We start from the raw sequence: 19,234 nt of genomic DNA, 5'->3' as shown, positions 1-19,234 counted from the left end.
GGGCCTAACTTTCAGCGGGTGAATCAGCCTCGGCTCTCTCATGCCCGTCCTCTGCACACGCAAGACTCGGTTGTCTCTGCCCGTTTCCTCTCTCCCGAGGTCCTAACTTCGACTGTGTGCCAGGAGCCTCCCAGGACCGCTCCCACGCTCCCACCCCCACGGCTGCACCTCGCTGCTCCGCAGAGCACAGCTCCAGGTCGGGAGGCTGCAGGGCAGGGTCAGATCATAATGCACAGCCTCTTTCCGTACCGCCCCTCCCCCAAGGACGCCCCGCATCCAGTTTGTCACTAAAATGTCTGTCTCCGGCTTGGGAGGTAAGACTGCGGCGCGCGGACCGAGTCCGGGAGCCTCCGCACCGCCACTGGACACCCCTCCTGGGCAGGGGTCCAAAGTCAACTCTGGACCGGAACTGCGGGGCTGGAGGGATGGGGGCGGGGCCGAGTTAGGGGCGGGGCGGGCCTGCCGCGGGCACCCGGCCGGGGGCGGGGGTCGGACTAGAGAAAGTACGTGGGCGGGCCTCGGGGGGGGCGTGCCGTAAGGGGCGTGGCCTAGTTCTGGCGGGGAAATTGCCTGGTGGAGGCGGGTCTTGGGCAGGGCCTGGCCGCCTGGGGGCGGGATCAAGAGTACTGCAACCAATGGGCTGAATGAGGCCAGCGGCACCGCCCGTTCTCGCTCCGCACTGGCGGAGCGCGAGCTGGGCGGGCCGGGGCGGGGTCCCAACAGTGGCTGGGTCGCTGGGCGCGGGCTCGGTTCGCAGTCCGAGGCCCGCTGTCAGGGCAGCTCAGGCCAGCTGAGGTTTACCGCGGCGCCCGCCCGCTCCCCGGGCCCCGGTGCGCAGGGGCCGGACCCACGACTGGACGCGACGGGCCGCCGCCGGCCCGCACCGCCCCGCCGCCAAGATGTGCGACTGCTTCCACATGGTTCTGCCCACCTGGCCTGGAACCCCCGGCAGCGGTGCGCCTCCTCCACGCCTGCAGCCTGCTCCCCCGGGTCGGGTGGGCGGCGCAGGGGCGCGCGCAGGACGGGTCTGGGGCGCGCAGTGCGAGCTGAGCTGCGGAGCTGGCCGGGGTGGGGGTGCCTGGGGGGCCGGCCTGTGGTCTCGCGCGCGTCTCTGCGCCGCGGTGGCTGCTCGGTTCTCTGCCTCCCTACTCCTACGTCTCGCCTTTTACCTGTTCCTGTCTTTCTGCCTTCCACCCCTCTCCGCCGCTCACTTTGTCTCTCCGGGTCGCTGATTCATCTCTACCACTCTGTCGCTCCGCGCCTTTCTCTGTTATTCACAGTCTCTGTCTGTCTCTCTCCCTCTCTGTCATTGTCCCCCTGCTGTAATCCTCTGGGAAGTTGACCTGTCCCTAGAAGCGGCAGCTTGGGGAGGGCAGCATGTGTGGGTGGGGCAAGCTAGCCGAGGGTGGCCAGTCCTGCCCTCTGACATGTTTTAGGAGAGAGGACTTGGAGATACTGGCCTTGGTCCAGGACTGTTAGGCTGGGTGGGGTATGGTCCACGGTGTGGCTGCTGTATGGCTGGGTCACTGGTTGGGGGGGGGGGCCTTGGCAGGACTGGACCTGAGGTCTGGGGCTTGGTGAGGGGCTTGAGTGGGGTCAAAGCTCAGGCCACAGGGTCCCCAGTGCTGGGCAAGGGAAGGTGAGTGTTGCCCGTGGGGCAGTACCCCTCCCTGTGCACCTCTGGCCACAGAATGGGAACCAGGTGCTCTGTGTGTCTGGCATCTGTGTGTCTGGCACTGGGCCTGGTGCCAGAGCCTGGTCATCTCAGCATATTGGAGGGCAGGGCGGGGCAGGACAGGGGCAGTCCTTCCAGCTGCAGGTCGGTAATGCGACAGCCTGGCCACACCCAGGCCACCTGGCCAGCTGCCTGCAAGGGGCTGGGGCCTCGCTGTATTGGCGCAGTCTGGACCCCACTCCTTGGGGAAAACAGATCGATGATGATAATGGTGCTACTGATGCAGAGGGGGTGGGCCCTCGTCCTGGGCATGCCCTTGCAGCTACAGCAGGAACCACCGTGGCCTCCACTGTTGCCCATTTGTCTGGTTAGCATTGAAGCCCAGCTGACCTCCTGTTGGCCCCCCCACCCACATGGGAGCCCAAGGCACCCTGATTCTTCCTGCACAGCCAGCAGCAGAATGATGGCCAGTGTTGGTCGGTGGGCCCCAGCACTCCCTCCCCAACTGTGCCGGTCCTGGCCCACATCACTGGGGCCTCTGGGGATGGTGGCACATCACAGGGAGAGGAGATGGGGCCCGAAGGACCTGGATTGTTGCTCTGCCTCCAGCTCCCGTGCTGGCCTCTTCTCCATTCACAGGCTGCCCAGAGGCCCCCCAGGCTGCAGAGTGTAGGGTCCATCTCACTCACCCTCCAGCCTCGCAGAGGCCCTTGTTGGGCGCTCCTCCCCAGCTGAGGCCCTTGTTCTCCACTTGGACTCAGTGGTTCCCCGGCCTCCTTGTGTCCAGCCTATAGCACCATTTGCTCTTAGAGAAGAAGCTCAGTGTCTCTCCTGGGGCATTGGTAGGAGATCTGCTGGATCAGAGCAGGGGCTGGTGCAACATACAGAGTCCCAGCCACCTTTGCACGAGGCAGGGAACATGCATTCCTGATAAGTACCCTGAAGGTTTATTTGGCCCAGGCCTTTTCCAGCCACAAATCCTTCCCGGCAGGCCGGGACGGGTTTCCCACCCCGCCCTTCTGCGCAGTCCGAGCCTGCCCGCCTGTGCCCACCACGTCAGGTCCTCTGAAGACCCCCCCAGAGCCTGTCTGCACCTCTACCTGAGGTTGGGGGAGAGACACTCCCGCCTAGCCTCCACGCAGAGGCTGCGCCCTGGTGGCTGCTCCGGGAACATACCAGGCGTCCACCCAGCGTCACTGCGCCTGGCCACTGGAGCGCCCCTCCCTCCAAATGGCCCTCCCAGGTGACCCTCCCTTGTTCCTATGTGAGAGAGGAACTCCACCTGGGTGCACCGCCCCCATGCAGGGCACCAGCCACTGCATCCCATGATGGGCACCAGCTGTCACACCTCTTCCTATCCCAGGGCCTGATGGTTCCTTCCAGAGGCAGTGCAGGGTCCTGGGCAGCTAGCCTCCTGACTCCTCCCGGCCTGAGCCCCCGCTGAGGGGGGGTGCCTGCCACCCATACATCCATCTGTGTGTTCCAAGGGCCCTGGGACTTGGGAGATCATACATCAGGGAGCAGGGCCTCACCACTGTTCATTCAGCAAAGGTGAGTCAAGTGTGGGTTCCACCATCAGTTCAGCCTCAGGTACATGGAGGAGTCAGGGAGGGCTCCCTGGAAGGGACAGTAGCGCATACAAGATGCCTGGAGAGAGGCAGCTGGGGAGCAGCAAGGGGATTAACAGGGTGGGCCTGGGGGTGGGGTGGGAGTTACGAATGGAGAAGGGCAGCGGCCAGGCTATTAGGAGGGAGAGCTGTGGTTTGAGGGCACCAGGGAGCTCCAAAGGGTTTTAGGGAAGTTCCTGTGGGAAGAGAGGAGGCTGAATGAGAAGATCTGGGGGCTGAGAGTGGGAGGTAGGGTGAGCTCAGAGGGGCACAGTGTGGACAGGGAGCCTGAGCTGGACACAGCGAGACCTGGAGGCACTCCCTGACCCCATCCCCACTCCAAGGGCAGCTGCCCATCTTGGCCAGGGGCCTGGTCAGAGCCCTCAGGGGCCTCTGTGCCAGGCCCTACACACCCCTGCCTCGACCTACAGGTTTCCTTGTTTTTCTTTTTTTGGAAGCCACAGGCACTGGGAGCCAAAGGTCTACCTCATTGGGATGAATATTTAATACAAGCACTTTCGAAAATGGAAAAATGGAGCTGGGCCCAGGAGGCCTGAGGGGCTGACACGGGTGGGAGGTGGTGATCTCTGCGTCTGCACCTCCCCCCCCACTGGCCACTGGTTCCTACCCTGTAGGGAGTCAGGGAGACCCTGCTGACCCAGTGTGCGTATGTGAGGGGTGGCCTTGGGCCCCTCTCCAGAGAGCTTTTTGGAAGGGACCCAGGCAGGCATGTCCTGCCCAGGCGTGATGATAGAACTGTGAGCAGAGCTGCTGATTCCCCAGCAGCCAGCAGAGGCAGGCTGGCGGCGGCCTCCTGGGCCAGTCAGAAGTCCTGGGAACGGTCCTCAAGCCACACTCCTGCCTGGACACGGCGCCAGGTGTGGGTGTCCACTGCTGAAAGGACAGCTGAGGCTCAGAAAGGAGTGGGCCTGGGACAGGAACCTGGTAGGGTCCTCATCTGGGCAGAGTGGGGTGCACCGGCTGGCTCAGGCCCACTGCCTGCTGGAGGGGCTGCCCAAGCACTCGCGGCTGGGTGGGTCAGAGGCTCTACCCGCTCAGCCAGATCATGGCCCCTTTTGGCTTCACCCTTGCTGGCCACCTGCTCGAACATGGGTTCTGGGAGCTCTGCCCCTCCTACCTCCCCTGAGCCCCTGATGCCCTTGCTCCCCACAGCTACCAGTCTGGCTGGACCCTCAGGGGTAGGAGAAATGGCCTCCCAGGGCACCTGGCTGTGGGACCTTCAAGGGCATCCCCCTTCCTGTCAGGCCTTACTCCTGGGTGGTGCTAGCACCCGAGGGCTCCTCGTGACACATCCCTCGAGAATGCCATGCTCAAACCTGGCCTTCTTGGCAGCTGACTATCAGCTGCCCCTGGTCCTGCTCTGCCCCAGCCAGCAGCCAAGTTCCCATGGTGACTCCAGGCAGGGGCCTGGGTTCCAGGCAGCTTTGAGCTACAACTGCCTGGGCAGAGGGCACTGCAGGCACGTGCTGGACAGCTTGGATCTCAGGACCCCTGGTGCCACAGCTTAGCACATGCCCGGTGACTGTCCTTTCAGCTGGTCCAACACTTGCCGCCCCCGGGGCCTGGCCACCTGAGCCAGGGGTCAGGCAGGTGGGGTCCCTGGGAGCTGAGGCAAGTGGGCAGGGCCTTGCTCGGAGCTGTTCCTTGCTGCGGGACTGGAACCAGCCCAGGGCAAGGTGTGGCAGGCAGCTCCCTGGCTCTTGCCCCTACAGCATGACAGCGGTCCTGACCCAGAGCCCAGTGCTCCCAGCCAGTCTGCTTGTGCACCTGCCACTGCCCAGCTCCTGGCAGTCCCGGCACCACAGGTACACCAGCCCAGGGCTGTTGGCGCTGGCTGCCTGTGGGGAGAGTCCAGGGTCTGAGCTGGGAGGACGCGCCAGGCAGAACAAGTGGCATGTGCTTGTGCCTGCAGTTGGGAGAGGGCATATGGGGGCGCAGAGCATGGGGGTGTGGGAGGGTGGCATCGCTGGAAGAGAGGTTCCCTGACTGCTTGAGATGGGGGCCCCGCCAAGGCAATCCCATTGGTACCGGCCAGCAGGCAGGGGGACAGTGGGGTTCAGGGATGGGGACGTGGCTTCACTGGTTTGGGCACCCAGGCTCAGGAAAGAGGAGGTGTGGTGACCCTCTGTGCCAGCATCTTGCCCCTCCTTCTAGCTAGGCTCAGCCTCTGGGACCTGCTGAGTCAGCCAGCCAAGCCCTGCCCGGCGGGGCCGTGACAGTCTGCTGGGATGTCAGGCAGTAAACAAAGAGTTCCCAGGTGAGAACTGCCTGGGTAGTGGGAGTGAGTGAAGTCACTGGCCAGCATGCCTGGCCAGCTTCCTGTCTCACTGCAAGTAGAGTTGTTTGTGACCTTGTGACCGTTAGGTTGTTAGGGCTAGGGGAGGCCCGAAGGCATCTGGGTTCCCTCCCTCCTTCCAGGGCACAACGTGGCACAGCCCAGGGCCTCTCACCCTCTTGCTCACTAGTGGCCCCTGCCCGGGCTGGCTGAAGCTTTCTACCTGGGAGCCCTCTGAGTGGCCAGGGGCCCTTCCCTTGCTGTCACCCCCTCCGGCTACTCCTTGCTTCTTGTGTCCAGGTGGGGGCCTAGCGCCCAGCAGCTCTTTTCAGTGCCTGCTGTCCTCCTCTGCTCCAGGAGCCCCCAGCTCTGCAGCTACCATTGGTGACCCTGGCCTGTGGTGGGCAGGGGTGTGGGTGTGGGGCGTCCCATCACTGCCCCGCCTGGGACTGGGCCTAACCCCTCACTGCCCTCAGACCCCAGGATGGGCCCTCAGCTGTGCCAGCCTGCTCAGACCTGCGTGTGGGGTGCAGGTGTTTACAGCCAGCTGGGCCCCACCCCACAGGGCCGTGGGGTGCAGGGTGGGGTGGCCCTGGCCCTGGGACCCAGCAGATCTGCAGATAGCACAGCCTGTGCAGTCCTGCCAGGGCCTGCAGGGCTTGGAGCTGGGAGGGTTTTAGGAGCCAGAATCGAACCCCTCACCCCCACGCCCCTGCGCCTGGGGGACACTGAGTCCTGGGGGCTGGCCGGGGAGGTGACAGCAGGTAGAAGACCAGGCAGTAGGATCTCTGGGGAGCTGGGGACTTGGGGGTGTGTTCCTCTGCCACCAATTATGTGCATGTGCATTGGGGGAGGGGGTTGAAAATGCTGGTTCCAGGGCCCCCACAGCAGTACATCAGACACCTGGAGCTTTGTGCTGTGGGGGCTGCTGAGTTTTGGCTGAGAGGTGTGGCCTGGGTCATGCTGCCCTCAAGGGGCACAGGGAGGTGGCCGGTGGCCAAAGCCACTTCTCCCAAGGTCAAGTGGGTGGGCTTGGTCCAGCCCTGCTCTGGCCTTGGTGGTCCTGGCTGTGGAACAGGCTGGCTATGCCCTGGACAGAGGTCTCAGCAGAGCCCGAGGGTCCCTGTTGCCCCGGGATGCCCCGTGGAGCAGGGATCTGTGCCCATCTAAGGTCCCTATCAGAAGGGCAGCCACAGAGAAATTGAGGCAGAGAGCCTGTGCACAGCCTGCCTGGAGGGTCCTGTCTGATATCTGAGTGTGTCTACCTGTCTGTCCACACAGCAGGACCAGGCTGGACTGGACTGGACCGGACCAGGCTAGGCCAGGCTGGTGGTGGTGACTCAGACATCCCCGTGCTGGGCTGGGTTTCCTCCCCAAGTCAGCTGCTTGGGCTGGGGGGGTACTTTGGGGGAGGGGTGGGGTCCCAGCTTGGGCCAGTAAGGAGGCCCACTCCCTCTGGTGGGGCTCTGGGCCAGCCTGGGAGGAAGGCTGAGGGCGGGGCAACAGAGGGAGGGACCTGGGAGGGCAGCTGCTAAGCCACGAGCGGAGCCCTGGCCCTCACTTCTGGGCAAGCAGGCAGGACGTCGGCCCCGGTAAGTGGCAGCCACTGTCCTCTGTACCCACCCGGCACCCCTGCCCCCAACCCCTTCCCGGGTTCAGCCTTGGTTACCGGCCATCTCACCACTTAGCAGGCCTGTGGGGGCTGGGTGGGGGCTCAGGGCGGGGCACACAGCTGAGCTGGACATCTCCCTGCCGCTCTGGCCTGCCCCAGGCCAGCCTCCAGCTTATGTTGGAGGGCGGGCTTGTCAGTTCAGCAGTACCATCTCAGTCCTAGGACTGGACCAGGCAGGTCCCAAGGCTGGACCAGGTAGCCTGGAAGGGGGTCCTCAGATGATGGTCCCTGTCTTTGTTTGGCGCGCTGGGACCCTGGGGGTGATGGGGGGCAGTTCAAGCAAGGCTGCTTATCTGCAGGTGCCAGGTGGGCTGTTGGCCACCCCAGCAGGGGCAGTGCTGTGCTGGGTGTCTGGGGTGCTGGTTCCATCTGGGAGGACAGGACCTTGGGGGCCGCTCCTTTCAGCTGCCAGACTCTTTGGAGTTGGTGGGCTGGCATGCCTGCCCTGTGCCTCAGTTTCCCCACGGACTGAAGGAGGTGCGTTGGGCCCACCTGCTGCCCCTCCCAGCACCTGTGCCTTCAGGCTGGGCAGAGCTCACCCCTTTCCAGGAGGGCTGCCTGCTCCTTCCCTTCCCCCCATCTGCCCCTGCACAAGCATTCATTATGCACCACTTTGTACTGGGCTCTGAGTGCACGGTGAGTAAGGTGTTCTGGGGACTGGAGACCAGGCAGTGGCCAGAAGCAATAGCGGGGTGGCCAAGTGTTGTCTGTGAGCTGGTGGAGGAAACATGTGCGGGGTGCAGAGGCTGGGGTGAGGTGGGGAGGCAGGAAGCCTGGGCGTGGAGCTGCGAGGGGCTGGGGCACAGGCCGCAGCAGTGAGGCTGGGTAGGCTGCTGCGGGGGCTGGGCCAGGCTTGGAGGAGCTCCTCTGAGGCCAGACTGACTGACAGACTGACCGACGACAGCACCAGGGAGCTTTGGAGGGGTGCTGCAGGGCACAGTGCCCCAAAACCTCCTGGTTGCAGCTGGGGCGGCACTGGTAGTGCCTGCTGGGTGGGTAAGGAGCCCTGGGCCCCAGGCCTAGGGGACCAAGGCTGACTCCCACCTTCCTGGAGCCTAGGAGGCACAGCAGAGCCTGGCCAGCCTCCCCATTTCAAAGTTATCTTGAGAAATGTTGGGGGGGGGCAGGCCCTCAGGCACTGCCTGCTGTTGCTTCTGAAAGTCTGAAGGTCTCATGACTTATCAGCCCAGCCTGGCAGTTTCCTCATGAATTTTCAGGATGGGGTGACACCCAAGTGTCCGCATATGCCCATGTGGGTGCTGGGCTCTAAGCCCGGGGGCTCCATTCCCATGGCTGCCTGGCCAACTGTGCACTCGTGTTTGGGGGAGGGGGTCCCAGGCCCAGACACACCCCGTGGCCACACACGCACACGTACGTTGAGGGTGGACCTCTCCAGCCACCATCTAGGGCCCCCTTTGCAGCTATCCTCTCTGCCAGTGACATGTTCCCCAGTGCCACCATTGCCCTGGTGACATGCAAACTTGCCCCCTACACCTGGCCCCACCTGAAGGCCGGCCACACTTGGGCCCCAGGGGCAGCCAGTTTGGATGCAAACTTGGGTTTTGCTTAAGCAAAATTGCCCCACCCATGGGTGGCCCTACTCTGGGATCCCCCCAAGAACTCCCATTTGGCTGGTGCCACTGGGAGCGTCCGCAATTGGTCCAAAGCTCTGTGGGCAACTCATCCTGGGCACAACCGCCTTTCTGCGTTCCCTCCACCTGGTCCCCCAGCAGGCCTCCAATGGTCCTTGGCCCCGCCCCCCTCCAGACTCTTCCTGGAGGCCCCACCCCAGAGGACTGCAGTCCCTGGACTACAGCTTTGGGTGGGGGGCACCCAAATCCCCCAGGCCCTCCTCCCCCTAGCATTTAAGGCCTGACTAGGTGGCATCTGAGGCAGAGGAACGGTTAGGGATGGGTTGGATGGACATGCAGCCTGGCCAGGGGGCTGGGCCTCGGTTGGGCCCTGAGCCAGGAGGAGTGGGGCAGGGCACTTGGGAAGGCACAGGTGCCAGCAGCCAGACCTGCTGGGCCTGGCTCAGTGTCACCTCCACATCCTCTCTATAAAGTGGGGCTTGGTGACCTTATTATTATTAGTCATTACCTTAGGTGGCTGCTGGGGCGGGCTGTGTACAGAGCCTGTCTGTGGGGTGTGGGACACTGGGCCACCCACCAGTGTGGGGTGGGGGCACTGGGCCAGCTCAAACAGGCTGACGGGACAGCTCCCCTGCATTAAGGACTGAGGAGTGGCCCCGTCAGGACCTGGAGACTGGCAGCACGGTGCTCTGGGGGGTCCTGGGGTTCCTCCGCCCTCTGCAGGGCACGGGTTGGAGGCTGGCAGAGCTGTCAGCTGCCTTGCCCCATGATAGGCAGGATTTCCTCCTTCCTGTTTGTGCACCCCTGGATGAGGCTGGGTTTCTGCCTTAAGAGGCACAGAGGAGCCCAGAGCTTGAAACTATAGCAGGCAATTTCCCAGCAGTGTGGCCTCCCCAGCCCTCTCTTCTTCCCCATGGGTGGAGGGCCCTGCATGGGGCTGGCTACAGTGGGGCTGGCTGGGCCTCCCCATCACAGGTTCCCAGCCAGGGTGTGCCCTGGCCTTCCAGCTGTCAGCACTGTCCTCACAAGCCCATGATGCCCAGAAGACTCCTCTGGAGTCTATTTGGGGGTGCAGCTTCTCAGGGACTAGAGACCCTGCCCTACTCCAGGGGTCTTCCACCGTGGTGCCCCTAGCACATTGCACCCTGCTCACTAGCCTGGTGCAGTCCCTGCCTGGGTCCCAGAGCCTTTCCCTTTTCGACACTGCCCCTTGGGGATATGCCTGCCTGCCCAAGAGGGCGGTCACTGGCCCTTGTTTTGTTGTCTGACTCAGAGACAAGGCTGTGAAGGCTGGAGGAGGTGGGGGCTGGGTGTCTGGGTGCACTGGGAGCTTCCAGTCTGCCTCCACCCCCTGGCCCCAGGCAGGCAGGGACCCTCAACTACCCCAGCCAGGTGAGGGGCAGGCAGGGCAGGGCATGTCCAGTCCTTGCTCCACCCCTTCTGGCTGGGCCAACTTGGGCAAGGGACTTACCCTCTTGCAGCCTCAGTTTCCTCATTGCTTACCCACAGTGCACCCACTTTGGGGATCGGAGGTGAGGGTCTGGATAGAACTGGAAGGGAAACCAAGGCCAGATAGAGTGAGGTTAGCTGGTGGCTTCGGCATAGGAAGCAGGCTTGGTGTGGAACGGGCTCCAGTCTCCACCACTCTCTCCTGCAGGGCAGGAATCAGGGGCGGGGGGGCGGAGACTCACTCCCCACACCCCTGTGCAGCCCGTCCGTTCTTCTGGATGGGCAGAGCAGCTCTCTGACATCCATGGGGAAATCAAGGCTCCAAGAGGGGACATGCTTGCTGAGGGTCACACAGCAAATTGGCCGGAGAGTAGCAGCCCAGCTGCACTTCTCCAGAACTGGCTTTCCTGCGTTGGCTGCATGAGGACAGGGATATGTCCAGGCCCTGTGCAGAATGCCCACCCACTAGGTCACCAGCACTGCATGTTCCAGAGCTGGTATGAGACCTGCACAGTTTCTGGGAATATTAGTACAATTTGGGGGAGGGGTGGGGCCTGGTGTGTGTGTGTGTGTGGTTTAAATAAGTGCTTGATTGTTGAGTCACCACAGAACTATTTCAATTGTCTGTTTCTCTCCTGCAGGGTTGGCAGGGTGTTTCTCTAGGAATACATCCAATTCGTCTAAACTTTCAGATTTATTGATATAAAGTTTGTAATTTCTTCACTTCAATTTTATGTAGAATTTAACTTTTTTTTTTTTCAAAAAAGGGTACAAATCTTAAGTGTGTAGCTTGCGGCGTTTTCCCAAGGTGGGTACTCTCGTGTAACCAGTCCCAGGCTCGAGAAGCCGGCCCTGCCAGCCTCCCCCAGGGCTCCTGACTAGTGAGCAGGATTGTGTGGGACTGTGAGCTGCACACAGAGTGGTTGTTGGAGCTCCTGCACCACCAGGCACTATATGTCAAGGTCATGTTCAAGGACTTGGTCACGTGGCATGCGCAGGTGGTTCATTTGTCGGCCTCACTGTGTAGTATTCCACTGTACAAAGCCCCTCGCACCCCACCGCCAGCCCCGTTGTTTTTCATTCTCCTGTTGATGGACACTGGAGCCTTTCTTGTTTCTGGGCACTGCAGTACTGCCCGGTGGGCATTTGTGTGCCCACCTTTTGGGGCATGTACTTCTGCATTATTGCGGGCCGTGCACTCGGGTGTGGAGCTGCAGGGCTCAGCCAGACATGGGTAGATACTGCCAGGCTGTTTTCCAGAGTGACAGTTCCAGTTCAGCTCAACCGGCAGCACCGTGTGTGGACGCCCTTCTTATGGGAGTTGACTGGTGCCTGCTGTGGTGTCATTGGCACTAACCTGATGATTAGGGTGCTGACTGCCTCTGCAGGTGCTAACTGGCCCGCTGGATGTCTTCCTGTGTGAATCGCCTTCCCAGGGGTTTCCTGCCTGGATGCCTAGCGGCTTGTCCATCTTTCTCTTTGCTGTGTGGGAATTCTTGGTACCCTCAGGGTAGGAGGCTTTTTTCTGGTCAGTGGGTTGCAAGTCTGCTGGGTCCAGGGCTCAACTTCACTCCCTCAGTGGAGTTCCTTACGAACAGAAGCTCTTCATTTTAACATCAAACAGCACTTTATCAGTCATTTCTCTTCAGGCTAGCTTTTTGTGTCCTTGTTAAGAATTGTTTCCCTGCCCCCAGACTCATTTCCACTTATCTTCTGGAAGCTTGATTGTTAAACCATCCACATTGGCTCTATAATCCACATGAAATTAGTATTTTCTGTGGCTGATATAAGAGTCGAGATTAACCTTTCTCCATATGACATCCAGTGGACCCAGCAGCAGTTATGTAAAGACCTTCCACCTCCCACAGCTTGGTGTCTAGATGAATCTGCTTCTGAGGCCTTTGTTCTGTTCTGTTGGTTTTAGTTTGCATTTCCTGATGACTAGCAATGTTGACAATTTTTTCTTGTGTTTATTGGTACATCTTTTGAGATGCTTCTTTTTTGTTTGTTTGTTTGTTTGTTTGAGATGCTTCTGTTTGAATCTTTTGCCCATTTTTTTTTAGGCTTTTTTTTTTTTTATTGGGGAAGGGGAACAGGGGAACAGTGTAATTCCAGGATTTTTTTCCAAGTCAAATTGTTGTCCTTTTAATCTTAGTTGTGGAGGGTGCCGTTCAGCTTCAAGTTGTTGTCCTTTCAGTCTTAGTTGTAGAGGGCGCAGCTCAGCTCCAGGTCCAGTTGCCATTTTCTAGTTACAGGGGGCACAGCCCACCAACCCTTGCGGGAGTCGAACCAGCAACCTTGTGGTTGAGAGGACGAGCTCCAACCAAGTGAACCATCCAGGAGGCAGCTCAGCTCAAGGTGCCGTGTTCAATGTTAGTTACAGGGGGCGGAGCCCACCATCCCTTGCGGGACTCAAGGAGTTGAACCAGCAACCTTGTGGTTGAGAGCCCATGCCTAGTGGGAATCGAACTGGCAGCCCTCAGAATTAGGAGCACGGAGCTCCAAACTCATGAGCCACTGGGCCCGCCCTCTTTTGCCCATTTTTAATTGTTTTTTGTCTTTTTCTATCCAGTGGTAGGAGTTGTTCTGGGTGCAAGTTCTTTGTCAGATGATATGTTGCCTTACTAATGTCTTTCAAGATCAGGAGTGTTTAATTATGATGAAATATAATTTATCCAACTTTCTTTTATGTATTCTAAGAAAACTTTGCCTCCCCCAAAGTGGCAAAAAACTTCTCCTGTTCTCTTCTCATTCTCTAGTTTTACGTTTCACATCTAGCTCTGTGATTCATTTTGAGTTAATTTTTATGTGTGATGTGAGGTAAGGGTCCAGGATGTTTCCCCCCACAAATAAATATCCAGTTATCCCAGCACCATTGTTGAAAAGACTGTAATTTGCCTGTTGAAATAACTTGGCTACTTTGTCAAAAATCCATTGATAACACAAAGTGTGAGACTCCTATGGATTTTATCCCGCTCACTCATCTTTCTGTTTATAACATACTGTCTTGATTCCACTGGGGGTCAAAGAAAATGCACAATATGATTTAAATTATTTTAAATTTATTGAGCCTTTTTTTAAAAAGTGTTTTTCTAGGACCCATCAGCTCCAAGTCAAGTAGTTGTTTCAATCTAGTTGTGGAGGGTGCAGCTCACAGAGGCCCGTGTGGGGATCCAACCGGCACCTTGTTGTTAAGAGCTCTGTGCTCTAACCAACTGAGCCAACAGCTGCCCCTGTTCAGGCATTTTTCAATGTCCCAGCATATAGTCTATCCTGGTGAAGGTCCCATGTGCACTTAAAGTAATGTGTATTCTGCTGTTGTCAGGAAGAGGGATCTTTAAGTATCTCATTGGCTGATGGGTGAGTGTTCTCACCTTTTCTGTTTTGTGAGGCTGTGGGTTACTGAGAGGGCTGTTAAATCTTCTGCTGGAATTGTGGATTTGTCTACTTGTCCTTTCAGTGTCACCAGTGTTCCCTTAAGTGTCCCTAAGCTGTGTTAGCAGGTGTACACATACTTAGGTTTGTGTTGGAGGAGATCATTGAGAGGACAAGACTGCTGGCTGACCCTCAAGCTGGACCCGGGTACTCAGTCTCGTCACCACCTCTCCCATCCTTGGAATATCTGCCCTCCTTACCGTCCCACCATGGGAGCCATTTTCAAGGCCAGTCTGGAGCAAGTGATGTGCCGTTGAGACTATGTGGAGGCCTTTGTGTAAACTTTAAGATTCGGGTGGGTGGCGGGGAGATGAACTGGTCTTGCAGTTGCACAGACCTGCCTCTTATGTAAGTTCCCTTGCTAATGAAGCCAGCCACCTACGAGTCTGGAATGACCTGCTCTTTCCTCAGTCTCTCCTTGCACTTCCTGTAATTGGGGCCTGTTTCATTTATACCTGGGAAGCTCCCAAGGTTGCAAACTAACAGTTTATTATGGGTTTTTTTGGATGAATTATCCCCTATTTATCATTATGGAATATTATGATTAGTTTTTGCATGCTATATATTTTTCTTTGCTTCCACTTTTAAACTATATATATTTATAGCCCAATTCTTATGCGTAGCATATAGCTAGGTCTTGCACTTTTATCTCGTCTGACAATTTCTACCTTTTGATTGGCACTTTGAACCCCACTGTGATTAATGTAGTTGCCCATATGGTTGGCTTAGATCCTACCATCTTGCTAATTGCTTTCCATTTTATCCCATCTATTCTTTGCTCCTCTTTCCCTCTTTCTTACCTTGTTTTAGGATTAATTAAATATATTTGCATATGTAATCACTCAATAATATAATGATATATACATTACATATGTTTGTATATAATGTATTTTTAGTATCCCAGTTTATTTCCACTACTGGCTTATTAGCTATGATCTTTTTTTAACAGTTGCTTTATGATTTATGCTATGTGGCTTTCTTCACGACAGCACACCGTCAGACATTACACTGCTGCTTGCTGAACGTGAGAACGTCACAGAGTAACCTCCCTCCAGCGTCCCCAATCCCATTCTTCATACTGTACTTGTCACATGCTTTACATCTATGTATGCAAAATTCTACACTTCTTGTTTTTGTCTTATGCAGTCAGTTACCTGTTTTTTTAAGCTCTACTGGAGTGTAATTTACATACCATGACCCCACCCACTGTAAATGTGCAATTCAAACATTTTCAGTAACGCTGCAGAGCGGCACAGCCAGTCCCAGCAACTTCCACCCTCCTCAGATTCTCCTGCTCCTGTTCAGGGTCCATGCCACTCCCACTCCTCGCCCTAGGCAGTGTTTACCGGACTCTGGTAAAATGTAGAGACTGTCATCCAGTACATATCCTTTTCCTCCCCGCTGTTTGCTATTACTATCACATGCATACTGCATTTCTGTATCTTAAAGTCCCAACAACATGGCATGAGAATTCTTGCTTTATGTGAGGAGCTGACAGACTCTGGCCTGTGTGCTAAGCCCTGCCAGCTGCTGGTTTTGTGGATAAGGTTGCACTAGATGCAGTCAGGCTTGCTCATTTGCATGCTGTCCACAGCCACACCCGAGCCACAGCCCTGGGGGTGCAATGCACAGACGTGCAATAGTGCCTGTGGGGCTGAAACACTGCTGGCCGGCCTTTGACAAGACGAGTCTGCTGAGCCCTGCTTTATAAAACCTCTTGTCTATTAAAAGGAAGTTAAGGGATGGAATGAGGAAAAGGAAATGTCTATAGCATATTTTATATTTGCCCACATAGTTACCATTGTCTTCATTCTTCATGTTTTCCCTGTGCATTTGAGTTTAGTATCTGGTGTCAGTTCCTTTTCTTTAGCATTTCTTGTGAGGCAGATCGGCTAGCAATGGATTCCCCACGTTTCTTTATTTGCAAATGTCTTTATTTTGCCTTTATTTTTGAAGGCTATTTTACTAGACAGAGAATTCTTGGCTCACATTTCCTTTCAACCATTTGATTATGTCATTCTCTCGTCTTCCAGCTTCCATGTTGTCAGATGTTCATTGTATTGTTGTGCCCTTACATGTGATGGGTTGTTTTTCACTTGTCGCTTGCAACGTTTTTCTCTTTCTCGCACTCATTTTGACTGTGATGTGTGTAGGTCTGGGTCTCTTGGTGTTTGTCCTGTTTGGGATTTGTTGAGCTTCTTGGATCTGTAGATTGTTTTCAGTCATTATTTCTTCAAACATTTTTCTGCCTCTTTCTCTCTCTCCTTTCCTTCTGAGACATCGACCACACACAGCATTGCTATTCTTAATGTTGGCCCACAGATCTCCGATGCTCTGTCACTTTTCTTCAATCTTTTTCTCTGTTCTTCAAATAGGTTAATTTCTATTAATCTACAAGTTTTTCCATTTTTTCTTCTGGCACTTCAGTGCCACTGTTGAATCCCTGTAGTAAATTTTTACCTCTGGAACTGCCACTGGTATTTTTTATAATTTCTATTTCTTTACAACAGTTTCCTTTCATTGATCCATTATATTTTCCACTAAATCCTTAAACATGGTTTCCTATAGTTTTTTGAACATGTTTATAATAGTTGCTCTGAGGTCTGTGCTAAATGTAGCCTCTGTGGACACTCAGAAAGTTTCCATCCACTACTTTGCTCCTGGACACAGCACACACTCTCCTGCTTCTGTGGCAACCATGGCATTTTTGTTGTGTGCTGGACGTTCTACGTTCTACATTGTAGCAGCTTGGGTTCTGAGTCCCCTCAGGGTTTGTTTATTGCTTTGTTGGTGTGTTTGCTTAGTAACTTTCTTGGACTAAATCCGTGGAACCCGTCACTTTGTCCGGGCTCCTCCCCCTCCTGGCTCACCGCCCTCTGACCTGAAGTCACAGCCTCTGCAGGCCCCTGGCTATGGGTCCTCCCCTAATGCCTGCATGCACTCTAAGACCCAGCGTTCAGAACGGGGTGACAGCATCTCCATGGTGCTCATGCTCCCCTGGTCCCCCACCCGCAGGCCCCCGCCCGGGGTCTACCATCTGGCCCACCCCCAGACCCCACCCCTGGCCCACTGTCTGGTCCACCTTCAGGCCCCACCCGTGGTCTTCCACCTGCACGGCTCCGCTGACCCAGCCTCTCTCTCAGCAGTGTCCGGCCGGCAGCTGCAGCCTGAGGAACCAGATGCAGAAACTGAGGAGGACCATTCTGTGAGTGAGGACTACGGGGGCCCATGCCCACCTCATGCCTCCCCCATCCTCTCCTGGGCCTGGGCAGAGCCCGAGTGGCTGAGGGTAACCTGATTCTCTCCTCCTGCAAGGTGACTGAAGGGCCCGTGGATGAGATCATTCGGCCACGGCCGCAGGGGTCTTCACCTGTCTATGAATGTGTGACTGAGGGTGCCGGCTTTGAACTCCTGGTAAGCCTGCTGGACAGAGACCCATAGGCTGAGGGAAGACCAAGGTGTGGGACCACAGGCAGCCACGTCTCCTCCTGCATCGCCCTGTGTGCACAACTCACATACTTGTCTGTTCAGCCACGCCCCCTGCCCTGCTGCCCACTCAGCCATCCTGTCTGACTCCTCTGCCCCCTCCCAGGACCCTCCCTTCAGCCAAACACAACCAAGGTGGCGCATGTGTGTTTGCAGTGTGTGCATGTGGGGAACAGCCCTCACGCTCCTGCATGTGGTGGGGCACGGGAGGTGTGTGTGCATGCCGTCTCTGGAGAGGAGATGCAGACAGGGTCCCCACAGCTCGCGCTGGGCTCCCTCTGCACGCAGCTGAGCTCTTGAAGTTCTCAACCTTTGAGCTGAGGCCCCTGGCCTTCCCAAGACCCTCCCATCCCCTGGGCTGGGGCAGGTGGGTAACCCTCAATGTCTGCGGTTATAGGAAGACACGTCAGACAGGCAAGGCTCTTCAGGGAGACGGAGATCCTGGTGGAAGCGGGATTCAGGGGACTCACGGACATTTTCCAGGATGAGTCATTCAGAGGTGGGTATGGTGGGAATTGGGGGCCAGGAAGGTGGACCCCTTCACCAGGGCCCCAGCCAGGGGGTTGGAGGCCAGAGCAAAGAGAAAGGAACAGGGAGGCTGGCAGAGTGCCACTGCACCCTGTGGAATGGCATGCCCATCCCTTGTCAGGCCTGAGGGTGGCAGAGGCTCTAGAAGACTGGCCCAGGCTTCTGCCAAGACCCTATGTGCTCATGATGAAGATTCCTGGCCAGAGGGCTGGACTCCTTCACAAGTCCGCAGCCAGGGGACCTAGGTGCACAGACCTCAGTGTTCGCAGCTGTGCATGGGCACAGCCGCTGCCTGGAGTGTACGGGCCACAGAAGTTGGTAGTAAGGCGGGCACTGCCTCCTGAGGCAGACTGTCCTGGCATGGGCAGTCCCGGCACTTCTAAGGCTCCACTGGCCCCCAAGGCCCCATCATGTCTGAAGTCAGGCCAGCTGCACTGTTGGTTGTATTTCCCTCAGAATTTATGATATTCCATGGCTTGAGCAAGAGCTGCTTTGTTTGCTGTCAAGCTTGGAGCATGTAAAGAATGAATGAGGAGCAGTAGAGGAAGGCTCTGACCGTTGCCCAGTCCTGCTGTGGACAGGCTGCCCCTGAGTCCTGGCAAGTGAGGGTGGGGACAAGAGGAGGCTCCTCCCACCAGAGGTGGCTGCAGCTGGCTTCTTGCGAAGCTCGGACACAGCAACCCAGGCCATCCTGGCTGTGGGCCCTACCCTTGCCTGCTGTCACCTGGATGATGGGCAGGGCTGTGGGCTTCCTGTCCTCAGGGGAGGCAGCGCCCTCAGGACTGATGCCCATGGTAGGACAGGTATGCTCACCATGGACCTGATGTGCTTCTGCTCCGTCCACGCAGGAGGCGACATCTGTGACGATGAAGACCGAGGTGGAGGCTGGAGCGAGTGGCTACAGTGTCACGGGTGGTGGGGACCAGGGCATCTTTGTGAAGCACGTTTTGAAGGACTCCTCAGCTGCTAAGCTCTTCAGCTTGAGAGAAGGTGCCATGGTCGCCCCATCCCTGGAGTCCCCATGGTCCCCATGAGGATGGGAGGGACCAGGAGGGGGCTGGGCCACACCTGGAGCTCAGGATAATCACCTGTCATGCTGGTTTTTCCCACCTGTGAAACAGGTGGGCTCCTGCCCACCCAGGGCTGAGTGGAGGGAAGGGCTGGGCAGCGTGGCAGGCATCCTTCCCTTCCATGCACCCCTGTAGAGCCCTCCGTCCCAGCAGGCATGCGATGGGGGAGCTCAGGCCTGAACCCCACTCTGTCTTTGTCCAGGAGATCAGCTGCTGAGTGCAACCATATTCTTCGACAACATTAAGTATGGAGATGCTCTGAAAATCCTTCAGTACTCAGAGCCGTACAAGGTTCAGTTCAAAGTCAGACGCCAAGTGCCCACCAGAGTGGATGTGAACAGGGCTGCCAGCGCAGCTCAGCATGCCCCAAAGCCGACTGAGAAGCAGGTGAGGCAGCTGGCTGGGGCCGAGGTTGGCATGGGCC

The 19,234-nt window shown here is 57.2% G+C and overlaps 1 protein-coding gene across 4 annotated transcripts in view; it reads left to right on the top strand.

The window, feature by feature from the left end:
• Positions 1 to 174: 174 nt before the first annotated feature.
• AHNAK2 (AHNAK nucleoprotein 2) overlaps positions 175 to 19,234 on the top strand; it is a 37,250-nt gene continuing 18,190 nt past the window's right edge. Inside the window, exons 1-6 of one of the 4 annotated variants that reach the window (XM_081049391.1) lie at positions 175 to 314; positions 16,873 to 16,931; positions 17,042 to 17,140; positions 17,610 to 17,711; positions 18,589 to 18,730; positions 19,013 to 19,197. In XM_081049391.1, the coding sequence (XP_080905517.1) occupies positions 293 to 314; positions 16,873 to 16,931; positions 17,042 to 17,140; positions 17,610 to 17,711; positions 18,589 to 18,730; positions 19,013 to 19,197 (609 nt within the window). In that variant the 5' untranslated portion in view covers positions 175 to 292. Of the gene's footprint in view, positions 315 to 705; positions 955 to 7,070; positions 7,171 to 16,869; positions 16,932 to 17,041; positions 17,141 to 17,609; positions 17,712 to 18,588; positions 18,731 to 19,012; positions 19,198 to 19,234 lie in introns of those variants that run through there. The other 3 variants (XM_081049390.1, XM_081049392.1, XM_081049393.1) reach the window with 3 other exon arrangements.

This window comes from Rhinolophus hipposideros, assembly GCF_964194185.1.
Source record: "Rhinolophus hipposideros genome assembly, chromosome: 5".
Taxonomy (NCBI): domain Eukaryota; kingdom Metazoa; phylum Chordata; class Mammalia; order Chiroptera; family Rhinolophidae; genus Rhinolophus; species Rhinolophus hipposideros.
Note: the sequence above shows the minus strand (reverse complement) of the source record. Positions and strands in the feature narration are given on the sequence as shown.